Genomic DNA, 15,539 nt, shown 5'->3' with positions numbered 1-15,539 from the left:
CCAAAGGGCAAAAACTCTTGGCGGTCTCATGCAAAATTCTGTTGTCCTTGGGAAACCTAGGGCCATAAACCAGGAGAGGTTTATGCTGTGGCTGAGAAGGGAAGGATCAGCATGTGGGAAGCTCCAGGGCTCACATGGGCTTGACACCTTCACAAGAAGGGCTTCCTGCATCAGACCCACACAGCACTGGGAACAGGCTGATCTCACCCCCGGCCCCGCTCCCCTGGGCCAGGACATTCCTCACACAGCCACGAGCAGACACTCTCTGCCTTGAGCTGGCCTCCTCCAAGCCACTGCCCATTCCCTGATGGTCAAGTGAAACAACACTCCCATGCAGGGAAGCACATCCAGAGGATCCAGTCTCCTGGCAGAAGGATGGGCACCTGCATGGCCAGCACATCACCAGCTGCTGGCCTTGAACTCCAGCAAGACACAAACTGCAGGCTTGCCGCATCTTCATGCAGCATCTGTGTCCTTGCAACAGGAATTTCTGCCACTCCTGGAGCAGGCAGACAAGGCAAGGAGGGTCTGAGCTGCAGCAGGGCTGCTGTCATCAACATCTCCTCCAAGCTGGGCTCCATCGGGTGGTGCCTCCACGTGCCACAGGCCCCCATGTACCTGTACTGGCCAGCAAGGTGAGCTGCCAGGGAGGTGCTGGAGATGCTGTCCCAGGCACGGTGCCCATGCAGGCAAGGGAGCCCCCAGGTCACCCCCTGCCCCAGCCACCCATCCCCTGCCTGGTTCTCCCAGGTGGAAGCACAGAGACTGGGACAGCAGCAGCCAGGACTGAGCCTTCCAGGAGGGTCGTTCAGGTGCTTTGTCCCAGGACTGAGTCCCATTTGTCATCTCCACAGACATTTTGTGGCTATGAAATGTCTCCTCTCCTGGCCACCCACTCCTTGGTTTGTGCTGGCAGGGCTGTGCCTCTTCCAGGCTGCCCAGGACGTGGGGATGAAGTGTTTGGGTGTGGAGGTTCCAGAAGAGAAGGGCTTGGGAAGCAACTTCTGTCTCCTTTCCAACCCACCTGTGCTCCCTCTCTATCCCTCACTCTGTAAACTCTGGCAGCTGATGCCTCTCTGCTCTGTCTCCACAACCAGTCTCCCCTCCAGTGCCTCCTGGAGAGGAGGTTTCCAGAGGGCACTCACGGTGCCATGGGAGCTGCTGGCTGGAACTCATGGGGGTGCCAGTGACAGCCCTGGGCTGGGGCAGCTCTGGGCACCACCAATCCCCAGGGCACGAGTGGGATATCTGGAAAGGGGCACCCCATGAGCTGGCACTGCACAACAGAGCTGGGGGTCTCAGCAGGAGTTTATTGAGGATGTGGGGGAGGTGGGAGCAGTGCCAAAGGGACCTCTGGCTGCCAGGATCCTGCAGTGGTGTCTCACCAGGGGATGACATTCCCTTCCCAGTCCAGGAAGGTGCCGGTGTCCTTCTCAGAGAGGGAGGAGAGGACCTTCAGCATCCCTTGCACGCTGTCATCCACTGTCACGGGGGGCTGTGGGGCACAGGGGGAGATGCAGCCCATGCCCAAGGCCTGGCTGGGAGCCCTGGAGCAGCTGGAGCCAGGGGAAAGAGCTGCTCCAGGGCAAAGGGAAAGCTGAAAACCCCAGGGGGAGGGACTGAGATGAGAACTGAGGGGATGGGGACACCCAGCACCCAGGACAGGGGGAGCTGCTCCAGCAGGGATCGGGCAGGCAGGGAAGCCACGGGCAGGGGCTCAGGACAGCAACTCCCAACCATGCAAAATCAGCCCCGGAGCTGTAATGGACCCGCCCCGGGGGAATTCCTACCACGCCTCCGGCAGAGCTGCCCAAGTCGGTTTGCACCCAGCCGGGGTGGAGAGAGACGCAGAGGACGCCGTGCTCCTTGTACGCCAGGGACTGGCACTTGCTCAGCATGTTCAGAGCAGCCTGAGGGGAGACAATGAGGGACGGTGGTGGCAGGGGAAGGGGGGCTGCAAGGGGACCCGCAGCTGGGCAGGGAAAGCAAAGCTGTGACACTACCTTGCTGCAGCGGTACGAGGTGACTTGCATCAACTCCCAACCAAAGGCAGAAGCGATGGAGCCGCCAATGCTGGATATGTTGACGATGGCAGCCTTGCTGCAGCTCAGCCCTGAGCCTGGGCTCCCCTGGGCAGCCTTCTTCAGCAAGGGCAGAAATGCCTGAGAGGAGACAGAGGGGACAGGAGCACACATGGACACAGCACAGGGCAGGGGAGAAGCTCATTCCACAGTGGGCAGCATGGACACCAGCACTGGGGGGCATCCTCCCTCCTCTTCCCTGCCAGGCTCCAGCTCCTGAGCTCCAGCCCATGGCTGCCTGAGCTTCTCATTAACTGAGAGCCCATCAGGGCACCAGAGCTGTGACAGGGACCCCTCCCACTGGACTTTCACTCCCTCTGTAATGTCCAGCTTGCACACATGGGAAGGGATCCTTCTGGAGCTGTGCTGTAGTGCTGGGCACTCACCTGGCCCATCAGCAGGGGTCCAGCTGTGTTGGTGGTGTAAGTCTCAGTCATGTCCTCCAGTGTTTCAGCCTCAAGCATCTTAGGCTTGACCATTCCAGCATTGTTGATGAGGAGGTTGAGCCCAGAGCCCCCCAGGCGCTCCTCAACCTTGGTTGCAGCTGCCTTGATGCTGGCTGGGTCGGCAATTTCTGCAGAGCCAATACACTGGAGCTCAGCAACCCTGTGGTGGTTTGGGGTCCCCTGTGTCCCCCAAAGGAAGTGCCCCCCCAAGACTGCCTCCTGTGTGAAGCTCCCAGGGCTCTAATGAGTGCCCAAGCATTCACCAAAGGAACTGGGGCAAGAGGTAACCTACCAAGAGCGATGATGACCAGGTTGGGATGTTTGGATGCCAAATTCTGTAGGTCCTGCAAGAGGGGTCATGACATTGGTACCAAGAGGCTGGAACAGCATTGCCAAGGCTCACCCTGCTAAGCCAGCCAAAACCTGTGTCCCTCCAGCTCCATCCTTGCACCACCAAGTGCCCAGCACCCTGCTCCAGCTGCCATGATCCTGATACAGGGGGAACACCCCACAGCTCCTGCACACACCATGTATCCCTTCCCCTCCATGCACAGCTGCTCCCATGTTGTCTCAGCCCAGCTGCCCTGTGCCACACGTGCCCAGCAGAAGCTCCAGCCCCTTGCAAGCACCATCCCTGTTCCAATCTCCCCCGGGCACCGAGTGCCCCCATCCCTCAGCACAGTCCCTGCCTCCTGCCCAGCCTCACCTGTGCTCGCTGTCCCTTGGGGTCCCGACAGGTCGCAAAAATCCACTGAGGTGGTTTTGGCATCCTCAGGAAATGCTGGACAAACCCCAGGCCGAGTCCCCGGTTGGCCCCAGTCACCAGAACGGAGCTGACACAAAGCTCTGCCATGCTGCTTCTCTCTTCACTCCAGCTTACACTGTTTACTCAGCTCTCTCGTATTTCCTTTTAGCATGTCCCACCCCACCCACTCACAGCTTGCTCTAATGGTGGCTTCTCTCTGGGAGGAGCAACTGCTCCAGCTCTTTGAGCTCCAGGACATATGTCCTGGCTGGGGACCAATCCTTGTTACCTAACAGCAAAATCACTTGGTTTTTCCAGGAAAATTAGGCCTTCCTTTCAGGGTAACCCGATGCCATAAGCCAGGTGGGGCTGTTGTGGGTGAAGAGGGAGAGAGCAGCATGTGGGTTGATGTGGGAAGCTCCATGGCTCAGGTGGGCTTGACACGTTCACGAGCATCCTGTGGGCTTGATGGTCTTTGCACATTGTACCAAGCTGCGCCTCAGGTGACCCTGAGCAAATGTTCTCTGCCTTGCTCCTCCTTCCTCCAAGACAATAACCTCTCCCTCATTGTGGAGCCAAAGACCTGTGGAGTGGGAGAGCAAACCCAGCGTGGCGTCCTGGCAGAAAGGTGGGGACATGGCACAGCACCATGCTGCAGGTCATGCACCCCATCATTGGGGTGCTGTCCTAAGCTGAGCTGTCCCTTTGATCAGAGCCACAGAGGACTCAGGCACCTGGGATATTTACCTGCAATGGAAATGCCCTGCTCAAAGCCTATTCTCCACCTCAGCTATTGCCACGAGGCACTGACTGTTCTGTGCTACCACCAGTGGAGCCCAGTGCTGGTCAGTACCTCAAGTGATGCATTACAAGATCGCCAGGGTGGATCAAGTGTGCGTGTACACCATGTGTTTCTGTCCCACTGTAAGTGAAGACCCACTCCCAGAAACCTCTTGCCACCCCTTGTCCTCCTACGTTGAGTCCCAGAGGCCTTGCACAGGCTGCTCACATGACATCTTGTGCCCCAGAATACCTTGGCAGCAGGATTAACAGAACAGCTTCCTTCCAGTGGCAATGCCAAGGGTGTCTCCATGCTCTGGCAGCAGCTGATTTCCTCTTGCCCACTCCAGCCTGTTTTCTGAGCCTCTCCTTAAGTTCAATGCAATTAATTTTTTTCCCATTTTGTTTCCTTGGTTAATTAGATCTCTGTCTACTTTTTGAATTTTCCATATTGGGTAGAGACACTTCTTTTCCCTTGTGAATTCCTACCACTTACCAGCACTACAAAGCTTTGGGCCTTTCAGCATCTCAGACTGATCTCTCACTGAGGATCTCCCACATGGCTGGACTGGCATTCAGGCTCCATAGATCATTTCAGTATTTCCTTTTCAATGACTACAGACCTCAACTACACTTGCCAACAGATGCACCAGAGCTCAAATCCTCCAAACAGACTTCCATGGTTTTCTTCCTCTAGGTGGTGGATAAGGCCATCACCCACAGCCTGTTTGAAACCTCCACAGTGACTCAGAAGCAGATAGTGTCAGAAAACAAACAATTAACATTTTAAGTCTCGAATTTTTGCTGTGTCCCCTCATTTGAGTAGCCTTTCACTGTTTTGGAGCTGTAACTTTGTCATGTTGACTTTGCTGTGGGGCCACACGCCGCATTATCGATTATTACAGTTTAAACAAGCACTGCTTCACCAGGAGTCTAAGTCCAGCCTGGCAGGAAGAGGCAGAGAGGAAAGAAACCAGTCTCACTGCCTTGCAGCCCAGTCTCATCACAAGGGCTGCTGCTGTCCCCAAGCCTCTGGAAAGGATCTTGGTCCAGCTCCTAAGAGGAGATTCAGGTGCTTCCTTTGCTCTGAAATGTTCTTGCATGGTCTAAATCTTAAGCTGAGCAGTAAAGTCCTCAGAATTATGGAATAATTTAGGTTGGAAAAGGCCTCTAAGATCGCTGATTTCAACAATTAGACTAACAATGCCAATTCCACCACTAAACCATGCCCCCAAGTGCCACAACCATGCATTTTTTAAACACTTCTGGGATGGTGACACCACCACTTTCCTGGGCAGCCTGTGTACCAGTGCTTGAAAGTCCTTTCTGTGAAGAATTTTTTTCCTAGTATCCCATTGAAACGTTCCTTGGCACAACTTGAGGCTGTTTCCTCTCATCCTGTAACTTGTTACTTGGGAGCAGAGCCTGACCTCACCTGGCTCCACCCTCATTGTCAGGGAGTTGTAGAGAGTGATAACAGTCCTGGTCCTGAGTCTCCTTTTCTCCAGGCTGAGCCCTCCCAGCTCCCCATCAGCTCCTCATCATGTTCATGCTACAGACCTTCCCCAGCTCCACTGCTCTTCCCTGGACACACTCCAGCACCTCAATGTCTTTCTTGCTGTGAGTGGCCCAAAACTGGACACAGGATTCAAGGTGCAGCCTCACAAACACCAAGCTCAGGGGCACTGTAGCTCTTCTCCCATGAGCCCCAGGCTGCTGCACATTTACCCATGGATTGTTTTCATATCACCACACTGGGAATACTTGGAGCCAGTTTTCCAAGAGGCAGTCACACCTTTTCCACTCTCAGTTGCTGGAGGTTCAAGTGTGCTCTTAGTCACTGAGGTGATTGCACAATGACAGTGCTGCTGACAGAAACAAGGAGGAACATGCTTTTCTCTGCCTGCCAGGGGAACAGGGGTGTGGCACAATTAGTTTTAGTACATTTAATCGACTATAAACAAGAAATAAAGTCGCTGCTATTTATCAGGCTGATTTTGTCCATTTTTTTTCTCCATTGCTCCACAATGCATTCAGGTCTGTCATCACCTATTAGTCATTTGCTAAAGAATCAATAGATAAGTGAGCCACCCACGCAGAGGTGGGGTGGGGCCAACCCTGTAACCGAAGCTGGGCAGTACCCACCCTTCCTTATTACTTTTCTTCTGGGCTGAAGAGGATTAGTGATCTGGGGGTAGTTGGAAACCCATGGCAGGAGGGGTGGAACTATGTAATGTGTAAGGTCTCTTCCAACAAAAACCATTCTGTGATTCCATGATATGATTCTGTGAGTAGTGACACCCCCTTGTGAAAGGATGCAGGGTCTGGAGGAGCTTACCTGCAGCTCCCAAGTGAAGTTCCCATGGCACCTTTGTCACAGCTTTGCTGTTTTCCAAGCAGACTCATCCAGGTTACACCTGCATTGTACCAGAGATGGAGAGGCATTTTGGACAAGGGCATAGAGTGACAGAACAAAGGGAATGGCCTCACACTGACAAGAGGGCAGGGTTAGATTGGGTATTTGGAAGAAATTCTTCCCTGTGAGGGTGGGAAGGCCCTGGCAGAAATTACACAGAGAAACTGTGGCTGTCCCATCCCTGGAATGTTCAAGGCCAGGTTGAGGGGGCTCTGAACAACCTGGTTTAGTGGAAGCTGTCCCTGCCCATGGCAGGGGTTGGAACAAGATGGTCTTTAAGGTTCCATGCAACCCAAACCATTCTGTGATTCTATGACTGAGGATTTAAAATACACTGTCCACGCAACCTCCCTTGGGCCACAGTGTTTTGACCTTGTGCCAGCCTGGGGCCTCACACTGGGTTCAGAAACACTTTTTGGGGATATTCCCCTTGTGACAGCAGCCAAGATGCCTCAGCTACCTGGGTGCAGCAGGGCTGGCAGCACAGGGACAGAACTGCTTTGCCAGGAACCATGGGGACGGCACAGCTTCTCACTGACCATTTCTCCCATCCTCTAAGGATAGGTGGCTGGGTTATCCTTCATGCTTCAGCACAGTGCCATGAAGAGGGACCTCAGAACCACCAAACAAGATGAATTTTCTTTCCCACTATCAGATTTGCTAGCAGGGATGGCTGAGGATGGGCTGTCACACGTGGCAGATATGCTCCCTCTCAGGAACACTGAGGCACAGGCTAAATGATCAGCTTGTGACTGCCTTGGTTGGACAGCCAAGTACTGAAGTGAGAAAAGGAGGCACAGTAAAGTTTAGGAATAGATACATGGTAATGCAGATGTTAATTTAGGAATCCAGTTGAAAAGAATCATTAAGTCTTATTAAGGAAAGATATTTAAGCAGGGAAGAGTGAGTATAATCTTTAAATTAAAAAGCATTTAAAGGACTATGGAAAATTTATTCCCAGTAAAGAAGTTAAAAGCTGAGCACCATGCTACTCCAAAAATGCCATGCCAGCCTAAAGGATGTGACCCATTGCCCACACAGCTGAGCAGAAAAAATACATTGTGTGAACAGCAAAAACTCATATTGTTCTGTAAGTAGCTGTGGACACTGCTAGAGTAAAACGGGCTGCATTGGTATTTTATCAGCAGAAACTTAAACTTACCATAGTTGTTCATTCTGGTTTCAAACCATATTTATAAAAAGGAAGGGGGAGAAAAACTCACCATTTTTTCTTTAATTAAGATATTTCCCCCTCTTCCTCTAGCTGCACTTTTTACAAATCCAGTGACTTAGGATGAATCCATCAGCTCAGTGCAAAGCACATGTGCCCACATGTTCTTTACAATGAAGAAAATTCAACCAAATTACAACATCAATGAGCTGATAACAGGAACTACTAGTTTTGATTTTTAGCTAAGTGAACTCAAGTACTTTGTATTCTTAGGGAGGTCTAGTGGAAAATGTCCCTGCCCATGGCAGAGGGGATGGAACTAGGTGATCTTTAAGGTTCCATTCAACCCAAAACATTCTAAGATTCTATGATTTACACTCTCAAACGCTCTAAACTTCAGTAATATCAGACTTTATCAAGCAGCATGGAGTTTCACAATGCCTGTTGTCGTGAAATTAGAGTACTTGGATAAGCCTTGGGGCTTTTAAGTTTTATTATTACTTGTTGGTGGGTTTTTTTTAGTTGCATTTTTCATCATTACCTGCTGGAAGCCTCCCAACACTTAACTAGCAAGGTTTTCAAAGAACGGATAATCCTCTATTTCATTCATGGGGAGCAGAAGCAGGTCAAGCAAAGCCCACACCCACCTGGAGAGTACTCACTTAATGCTACTTGGAGCTGCCTTTCTTTCACGGTTCACATCAGCATTCAGAACAGGCTCCTCCTGCCCTCAGCTGTGGCTGCACTTTAACTGTTTCTGCACAGCAGATCCCTGTCTCCGAGGCTTTTTCAAACAAGCACTTTTCAGGAAGAGCTATAAATGTAATTTGCCTGCAGCATGCAGGATCTGTGTAGAACAGGTGACCAAACCCTGGCTGTGATTGAGTGTTGGTACCCCTTGGTCATTATTTGCTAAACTTTGCCATAGACAGAGCAGCATTTCTGCTGAGAAGTCACTGAATTAATGGCCTGAGCACAGAAGGAAAAGGACAACAGGACATTTAATCCAAATATCTGCTAAAAGGAAGGGGTTTTTTCCTTAGTAGTATAATCAAAAATTTATTTTTATTAAATTCCAACTTCTGTAAAAGAAAAGTCTAAAAGCATTTTAATGTCCTGAAGTAAACTGGGGAGCAGAGGCTCCTGTGTACCTGAACTACCATGGAGCAGGATAGAGTTAGCACAAATCACCTGATGCTATCACCCGACTGATAGAAATATTTAGTTTCTGATGTATTCATCAGTATCAGAGATGTTTTGTTGTGGTGTTTGTCAAACAAAGATGAAAATAAGCAACATAAATAACAACCCTTATATACATCAGAGTTGCTCAGTCATTACTGTTGAAATCCCAGCTGTGTGCTCACCGTAATGGGATTTTAATGGGTATGTGGCTGTCCATATAACAGCTAAAAATAAAACAATAACACCCACCTCCAGGCTGGCAAACGCAGACCCCCTCCAGACACTGTCCTCCAGCTGATGCTGATTATCTCTTTTCTGTTCTCCCTTTTCCCTCCAGCCCTGTTTTCCCATCCCTAGATGCCAGCAAACCTTTTCCTCTTTACAGCTGTTCTACCAGGCACCTGATACTCAGCAACAAAAAGGAGGAAACATCCCTCAAATCACCTGCAAGCCCAAACTGCCCAAATCACAGAATCATTTGGGTGGTAAGGGACCATAAAGACCATTTTATTCAACCCCTCTGCCATGAGCAGGACACCTTCAGGCTGCTCCAAGCCCTGTCCAACCTGGCCTTGAACGCTTCCAGGGATGGGGCAGCCACAGCTTCTCTGGGCAACCTGTGGAAGGGCCTCACCACTCTCCCAGGGAAGAATTTCTTCCAAACACTCAATCTAGCACCGCCCTCTGTGGGTTTGAAGCCATTCCCCCCTGTTCAAAGTCCTCCTCCAGCTCTCTTTGAGTGCCCTGAGGCGCTGGAAGGAGCCCTAAAGGCTCCACAGAACCTTCTCATCTCGAGGCTGAACAACACCGACTCCCTCAGCCGATCTCCACAGGAGGGGCGCTACAGCCTCAGAGCGCCTTCGCGGATCTATTTGTTTATCAGATTTAGAGGCATATCATGCGCATTTCTGGGCAGGCAATAAAAACAGCTCGTAAAGGGGCTGGTACTTTCTCACGCTAAACGGGTTTGGTTTGGGTTGGCTTTTTTTTTTTTTTTTTTTTTTTTTTTACTCTTATCTACGGTGAAGATTAGTGTGCTAAAGGTGCTGCAGCCACCACCCAGACCTGTTGCAAGCTTTCTCCCTCACTCACCACCCTTGGCAAGAGTCCCCTCAGCCGCCCCGGTTCGCTCCCAGACCCCGCGCTCCTCCCCTCGAGACGCCAGGGCTGGGACGCGGTTGTTGTGTTTGCAGTGAACATTAGGTGGGCAGACACACAGACACACACAGACACACGGACACAATCTCGCCCCCTCAGGCTGTCCCCCGGGATCGGGGCAGCCCGGTGAGGCCCGCGGGCTCGGGAGGCGGCGCCAGGCGGGCCGGGCCGCGGGCGGCGATGGCGGCGGCGCGCACGGTGCTGCTGACCGGCTCCAACCGCGGCATCGGCCTGGAGCTGGTGAAGCAGCTGCTGGGCTCGCCGCGACCCCCCGCCTGGATCTTCGCCACCTGCCGGGACCCCGACGGGCCGCGGGCACAGGTCAGTGAGGGCCGGGGGGCGGCGGTGACGCTCGGCCCCTGTCGCCGTTCTGAAGGGCTCACTACTGCCGCGGGGCTCTGCTGTCTCCGCACCGTGCCCTGCCCCGTGTGAAAGTCACCTGAAGCGCAGCCGGCGCAGAATCGGCTGTGTCACCCTTGAGGCCGCGCCGCTGGGCTGCCCCGGGCCGTGCTGGGTGTGCCCGAACCCGCCCTGCCGTGCCAAGGCTCGGCCCTTTCCCCCGGGCACGGGCCGGGCTGGGCTGGCCTGAGGGCCCGAGGCGCTGCGAGCGGCAGCCGTGCTGCCCGGGCCGGTCCTGCTGTGTCACGCTGCTCTCTGCAAAACCCCGAGGTGCAGAACATAGGATTTCCAAAAGTGGTGGCCTGTGGGATCGCCCTGTCCCTGCTTTCAACTTTGCTGAAATGGGAGAGACAAATGTTGCTTGTGCAGGGAATCACAAAGCTTCCCTGTTCTGCCAGCTCTCTTTACATCCAGCTTGTCTTCCTCTGCTTGCTGTGTCCCACTGAAATACTAACTGCGAGGAACTTGCTCTCTGATAGATCCTGGCTCCAGCTGATTTGTGTGTTGTATCTTCTTGAAAGTGTACATTATTCCATGTCAGGAGCAGTCCTGGGGCAGTGAGAACCCACCCTACTGCCAGCCCAGGAGTGCCCAGCTCCTGCTGTGGCTGGTGCCCAAGCTGTCTGGGTCAAAGATAAGCCAGGTCTTTTATTTTTTCCTCATTCTTCCTCCCCACAACTTGCAGGATTCTTGCAGGGCAGTGATGAGATCTGGGACTTTTTTCAGGGCTGGTCTGGAGCCAGTTTTCCTACAAGGTGGTCCTCATGCAACTCTCCCAGCCAGGGGATACTTCCCTAAACCTTGTCCAGCTGTGGCAGGGTGAGAGCAGTGTCATCAGGGTGCTGCTGAAGTCCGTGACCACAGGACAAAGGCAGCAGAGGCCACATCCCTTCTGCCCTTTTGTGCCTGGACCCGGTGTTGGGGTGAGGGAAGCTCCTGCTGGGATGGTATGAGGCTGTTGAGGCAGGCAGTTGGGAAAAACAGGAGAGGAGAAATAGGTGTTGGCCACCACAAACAAATTAGTGGATTTAACATGATTTCCCCGGGCTAATGTGGGAAGATGGGGTCTGGTGAGGGAGCCCAGAGATAACTGATAGTGAACCATGGCCAGTCCCAGCAGCTCTCCTGCACTATGTTCCTCTCAAAAGAAACGACCAATTTGTATTTCTCCCGTGGGCATGTTTGGAAGAGATTTTTAGTTGTAAAAGCAATCCTTTTGGGCGCATTAAACAAGGTGGTTTGGTTTCTGCTGTCTGAAACCTGCCCTAGTTGGAGACTCAGAGCAAAGAGCTGCTAGGAACTGTGAAGTAGAAAGTTTCCTTGCTGAAAAGAACCTCTGAATCCTCCACTGTGTCAGTTGGCACAGACAGGCAGAACAATCGATGGCTAAAACACAAAGAGGAAATTTATTTCTGTTATCTTGATAACCAGGGGATCCCTGAAGCAACACCAGGCAAAGGTACAGGGAGGTACAGAGATAGAGGAGACACAAGTACTGTTAAGATCCATGCTAGGAGATCACTGGCTGCTGTTTAGATGGTTTATCAAGGGTTATTCCCAGCTGTAAGGTCACTTGAATGATTTACAGTCCTCCTCCTGAGACTTCAGCTTTTCACCCACTCTGCCCAATATCCCCACGAAGTGAAAACAACCAATAAAAATGTTCAAAGTTGTTAAATTCATTAATCATTAATAAAGTCCAGAGCGTGTGCATTTTGGACTGGCCTATCCAGGTGTGATTTCCTCACAGGTCACATCTGATATTGGCACTCACAGGTATTCCTTTTCACCTCATTTCCAGCAGCCTCTGGGAGACACTTCTGGCTGTGTCCCCAGCCAGTTCACAACATTTCCCTGCTAAACTGGTCCTTCACACTTTGCTCCCATCATTTGCTGTGGCTCTGGCTGGGCTGTGGATGATGCTTTGGGAAAGTGGCCACAGCATCTTGCAGTGGTGGCCATGTCATGCCCTGAGCACATGGCACGTTGCTTTGTGGAGCCTGGGAGCAGCCTGAGAGCCAAGGCCAGTCCCCATTCCAGCTGTTCACAAGCACTGAGAAACACCTGGAAGATGTTTCCCTCAGGGTGGGCCATTGCTGGCACCCCAGCATGATGCTTGGCATCACCTTTGCCTCATGCTGATTCTTTCCGTGTCTCTTTTTGTAGGAGCTGAGAGATCTGGCATCCAAACACCCAAACCTGGTTCTTATAAAGCTGGGTATGTGTGCTCTGCCTCTGAGCTGGTAAATTTGTGGCTGCCAGCCATGCATGCCCCATGTCTCCTTCCTTCCCTCCCTCCCTCCCTTCAGGCTGTACATGGGGATCCACTTCTTCAGGGTTTCTTCAAGTCCTGCTGCCAAAACCCCAGCTTCTCCAGACCTGTCTCAGACCTGTACCCCATTCCCTGGAGCCTCCTTGCTCCATGGCCATAGGAGCAGGATGTTCTTGAGACCCATCCTGGGCAGCCCCCTGGCTCCCCCAGCTGAGTGCCTTGACCCCAGGTCTTAGGCAGGACCAGGAGGGCTGTGGGAGGAAGGCAGCTCCTGTGGAAATGCTGTAAGATTAGCCCAGAGCTTGAGCAGGAGCACAAGGACCTTGCAGAGCCGTCCCACAGCAGGTCCAGCACATTTCCCCCGGGGACTTATCCCCCCGGAGGCTGCCCTGGAGTCTCCAGAAATTGCTCAGACGTAGACTTTGGAGCGGTGGCTGCTGAGAGCCGACGCACATGGGAGTCACAGCAGCGGTTTGTCCCCACGGTGGGCTTTGCTGGCGGGAGCCCTCGTCTGGCGGCGGTGTTGGGAGGATCGGGATCAGTCGGAGCTGGTTTCGCAGCACCATCTGCTGCCCGTGGATGGAAGGGCCGCGCGGCTCAGAACGCGCGCATTTCCTCGCCGTCCTCCCCTCCCTCTTCTCCTCTCCCTCTCAGCCTGTTCTCCCGCTCTGCAGATGTGGAAAACCCCTCGGCTATCACCGATGCGGCGAAGGTGGTGGAGGGCAAGCTGAACGGGATGGGGCTGAACCTGCTGATAAACAACGCCGGCATCTACACCCCCACGGCCTCGCTGGACACGGTCGATGCTGAGGACATGGTCAGGACCTACAAGACCAATGCAGTGGGGCCAATGCTGATGGCCCAGGTACGGGTGAAGCTCTGGGCATGAAATCTGGCCCAGCTTGAGGGTGTCACAGGCTGTCCGTGGTCACGAGGGAAATCTTGGAGGGCTTTGCCAAATTTCTGGGGGCTGTGCAAGGGAGTGCTAGGGCTGCTCTTCAAGCCTAAGCCTTCTGCAGCATCTCTGAATTGTGTAAGTCTAATTGGGAGCAGGCAGGGCCACTGCAGCAACACCTGGGCTCTCCTGGCATCTTGCTGTTCTTCCTCACCCTCCCTGGGTTGCAGTTGCCGTAAGTGGGACTGACTTGAGGCACAGGTGTCCCACTAGGTTGTTTCTCCTCAGGCCTTTCTGCCTCTGCTGAAGAAGGCTGCCCAGGACAGCAAAGAAAAGGGTCTGAGTTGCAGCAAGGCAGCCATCATCAACATCTCCACCATCTTAGGGTCCATCAAGAAAACACCTGATTCCTTCTTCCGCCCTGTCATCTCCTACCGCTGCAGCAAGGTATGGAGACTTGTGACCTGCCCTGGCTCCTGAGCTCCACGGGGTCAGAGCTGCCCTTGCCAGGCTGGATCTCAGGAAAACACCTGGGATGGAGAGATGGAGGGAGACCCCAAGTTCCCAGGGCATCTCCATGCCCACCCAGGGGAAACACACACTGTGTCTTGAAGACCTGGCATTGCTTTTTCTCCCTCGCCAAGAGGCAGCGATGGGAAGGGAACCTGGTTCATGGAGCTTTTTGCTGCCCTTGGATGATGCTTGCTTCCTCACCCAGGCTGCCCTCAACATGCTGACCATGTGCCAGGCTCTGACCTACAAGGAAGCTGGGATCCTGTGTGTGGCACTGCACCCTGGCTGGGTGAAAACAGACATGGGCACCCAGGAGGTGAGTTCTGGCCAAGCAGGTCATCTGGGAACCCATGGGTGGCACCCAAGACTACAAACCTGCACAGGAGGTGGCCCAGGTGACCAAGATGGCTCTCTGGGGGCAGGATCCATGTGAAAATGAGCTGCCCCTTGGGCTCCAAGTTGCCCATGTTTGTGTTGGGCCGCTGCAGAGCATGTGGATACTGGGATGTCTGGGAAATAGCACAAAGCAGGCTGCTTGTTCTGGGGGAAAAGAGGGGCTTTGGGTAGCCTGAAATAAATGCAGAGAACCTGAATCCAGCAGAGCGGGGAGAAGAGGAGCAACACCATCCCATCCTGTGCCTCATTCCATGAAGAACTGCCAGTCCATGAGGTTTCCACTCATCCTGCAGGATCCATGTTTTGCAGTGAGGGTTTTGCATGAACACTACATGTTCTGCAGTGAGTCCCTGCAGCACTGGGGTTTTGAGAAGGCTGCACAAAGCATCTCATTTGCAGCAGAGATCTCTTCCTGTTGGGTTAAACTTGTGGCTGGCTTCCCAGCCCAAGCCACCTCCATCCAAGCCAGCAGTGCAGATACCCAACCATCCTCCCACACAATGGACTTGTCCCAGCTCCCGTGGCTCTCTGCTCACTCTGGGTGGAAGGAGCCTTGCTATCACTGCCCATGAGCCAAGTGGGTGCTGCTGGATGGCCTGGAATGATGGTGGTGTCTCATTTTTCCCTTTGCAGGCTGACCTGACAGTGGACACAAGTGTGCGAGGGTTGTTGTCTGTGCTGCCAATCCTTTCTGAGAAACACAGTGGGACTCTGCTCAACTGGGAAGGGAAAGCCATCCCCTGGTGACTGCCCTCTGTCCCTGTGAGGGACTCCATGGTGCCACAGGACTTCCTGCTTGCACAGGTCCACCAGGGTGCTCAGCCCTCTGTGGTCTGCAAGGGACCTACCTGGGACTCCAGTGGGTGGGCAGGGTGTCATCCCTGCCTTCAACTTGCTAATTAATAAAGTCAATTAGTACCTGTGCCTTGTCCCAGCTGCCGAGTCCCCACTCAGACTGTCTTGCCCCTGCAATAATGGCTGAACTCGATGATCTTGGAGATGTTTTTCCAACCTAAATGATCCTGTGATCCAAGAAGTCTGCTGCCTTGTCTTCAGCTGCTCTGAACTGAAGGGGACATGTA

At 53.1% G+C, this 15,539-nt stretch overlaps 2 protein-coding genes across 2 annotated transcripts; one reads left to right on the top strand and one right to left on the bottom strand.

The window, feature by feature from the left end:
* Positions 1-1,298: 1,298 nt before the first annotated feature.
* On the bottom strand, positions 1,299-4,910 carry LOC131089402 (C-signal-like). The gene is made up of 6 exons (XM_058034125.1): positions 3,234-4,910; positions 2,820-2,871; positions 2,468-2,655; positions 2,004-2,162; positions 1,791-1,910; positions 1,299-1,495 (listed from the first exon to the last, which is right to left on the bottom strand). Exons 1-6 carry the CDS (start codon positions 3,378-3,380, stop codon positions 1,382-1,384), a joined length of 780 nt encoding a protein of 259 aa, XP_057890108.1. The 5' UTR covers positions 3,381-4,910; the 3' UTR covers positions 1,299-1,381.
* A 5,245-nt stretch (positions 4,911-10,155) lies between these two features.
* On the top strand, positions 10,156-15,391 carry LOC131089391 (C-signal-like). Its single transcript, XM_058034113.1, has 6 exons — positions 10,156-10,303; positions 12,548-12,599; positions 13,328-13,518; positions 13,837-13,995; positions 14,267-14,377; positions 15,091-15,391. The coding sequence occupies exons 1-6, from the start codon at positions 10,163-10,165 to the stop codon at positions 15,202-15,204; spliced, it is 768 nt and encodes a 255-aa protein (XP_057890096.1). The 5' UTR covers positions 10,156-10,162; the 3' UTR covers positions 15,205-15,391.
* The last annotated feature ends 148 nt before the right edge of the window (positions 15,392-15,539 follow it).

This window comes from Melospiza georgiana, chromosome 14 (genome assembly GCF_028018845.1).
Source record: "Melospiza georgiana isolate bMelGeo1 chromosome 14, bMelGeo1.pri, whole genome shotgun sequence".
NCBI lineage: Eukaryota > Metazoa > Chordata > Aves > Passeriformes > Passerellidae > Melospiza > Melospiza georgiana.
The sequence above is the reverse complement of the archived record's forward strand: the minus strand, read 5'-3'. Positions and strand labels throughout refer to the sequence as shown.

What these genes read in the sequence shown, in the direction of transcription:
- LOC131089391 (XM_058034113.1), top strand. Translation starts at nt 10,163, where the DNA reads ATGGCGGCGGCGCGCACGGTGCTGCTGACCGGCTCCAACCGCGGCATC. An exon ending in TCTCCTACCGCTGCAGCAAG is followed by an intron (nt 13,996 to 14,266) that starts GTATGGAGACTT and finishes TTCCTCACCCAG; the next exon opens with GCTGCCCTCAACATGCTGAC. An exon ending in CAGACATGGGCACCCAGGAG is followed by an intron (nt 14,378 to 15,090) that starts GTGAGTTCTGGC and finishes TTCCCTTTGCAG; the next exon opens with GCTGACCTGACAGTGGACAC.
- LOC131089402 (XM_058034125.1), bottom strand. Translation starts at nt 3,380, where the DNA reads ATGGCAGAGCTTTGTGTCAGCTCCGTTCTGGTGACTGGGGCCAACCGG. An exon ending in CCAAGGGACAGCGAGCACAG is followed by an intron (nt 2,872 to 3,233) that starts GTGAGGCTGGGC and finishes CCCCTCTTGCAG; the next exon opens with GACCTACAGAATTTGGCATC. An exon ending in GACCCCTGCTGATGGGCCAG is followed by an intron (nt 2,163 to 2,467) that starts GTGAGTGCCCAG and finishes GTCTCCTCTCAG; the next exon opens with GCATTTCTGCCCTTGCTGAA.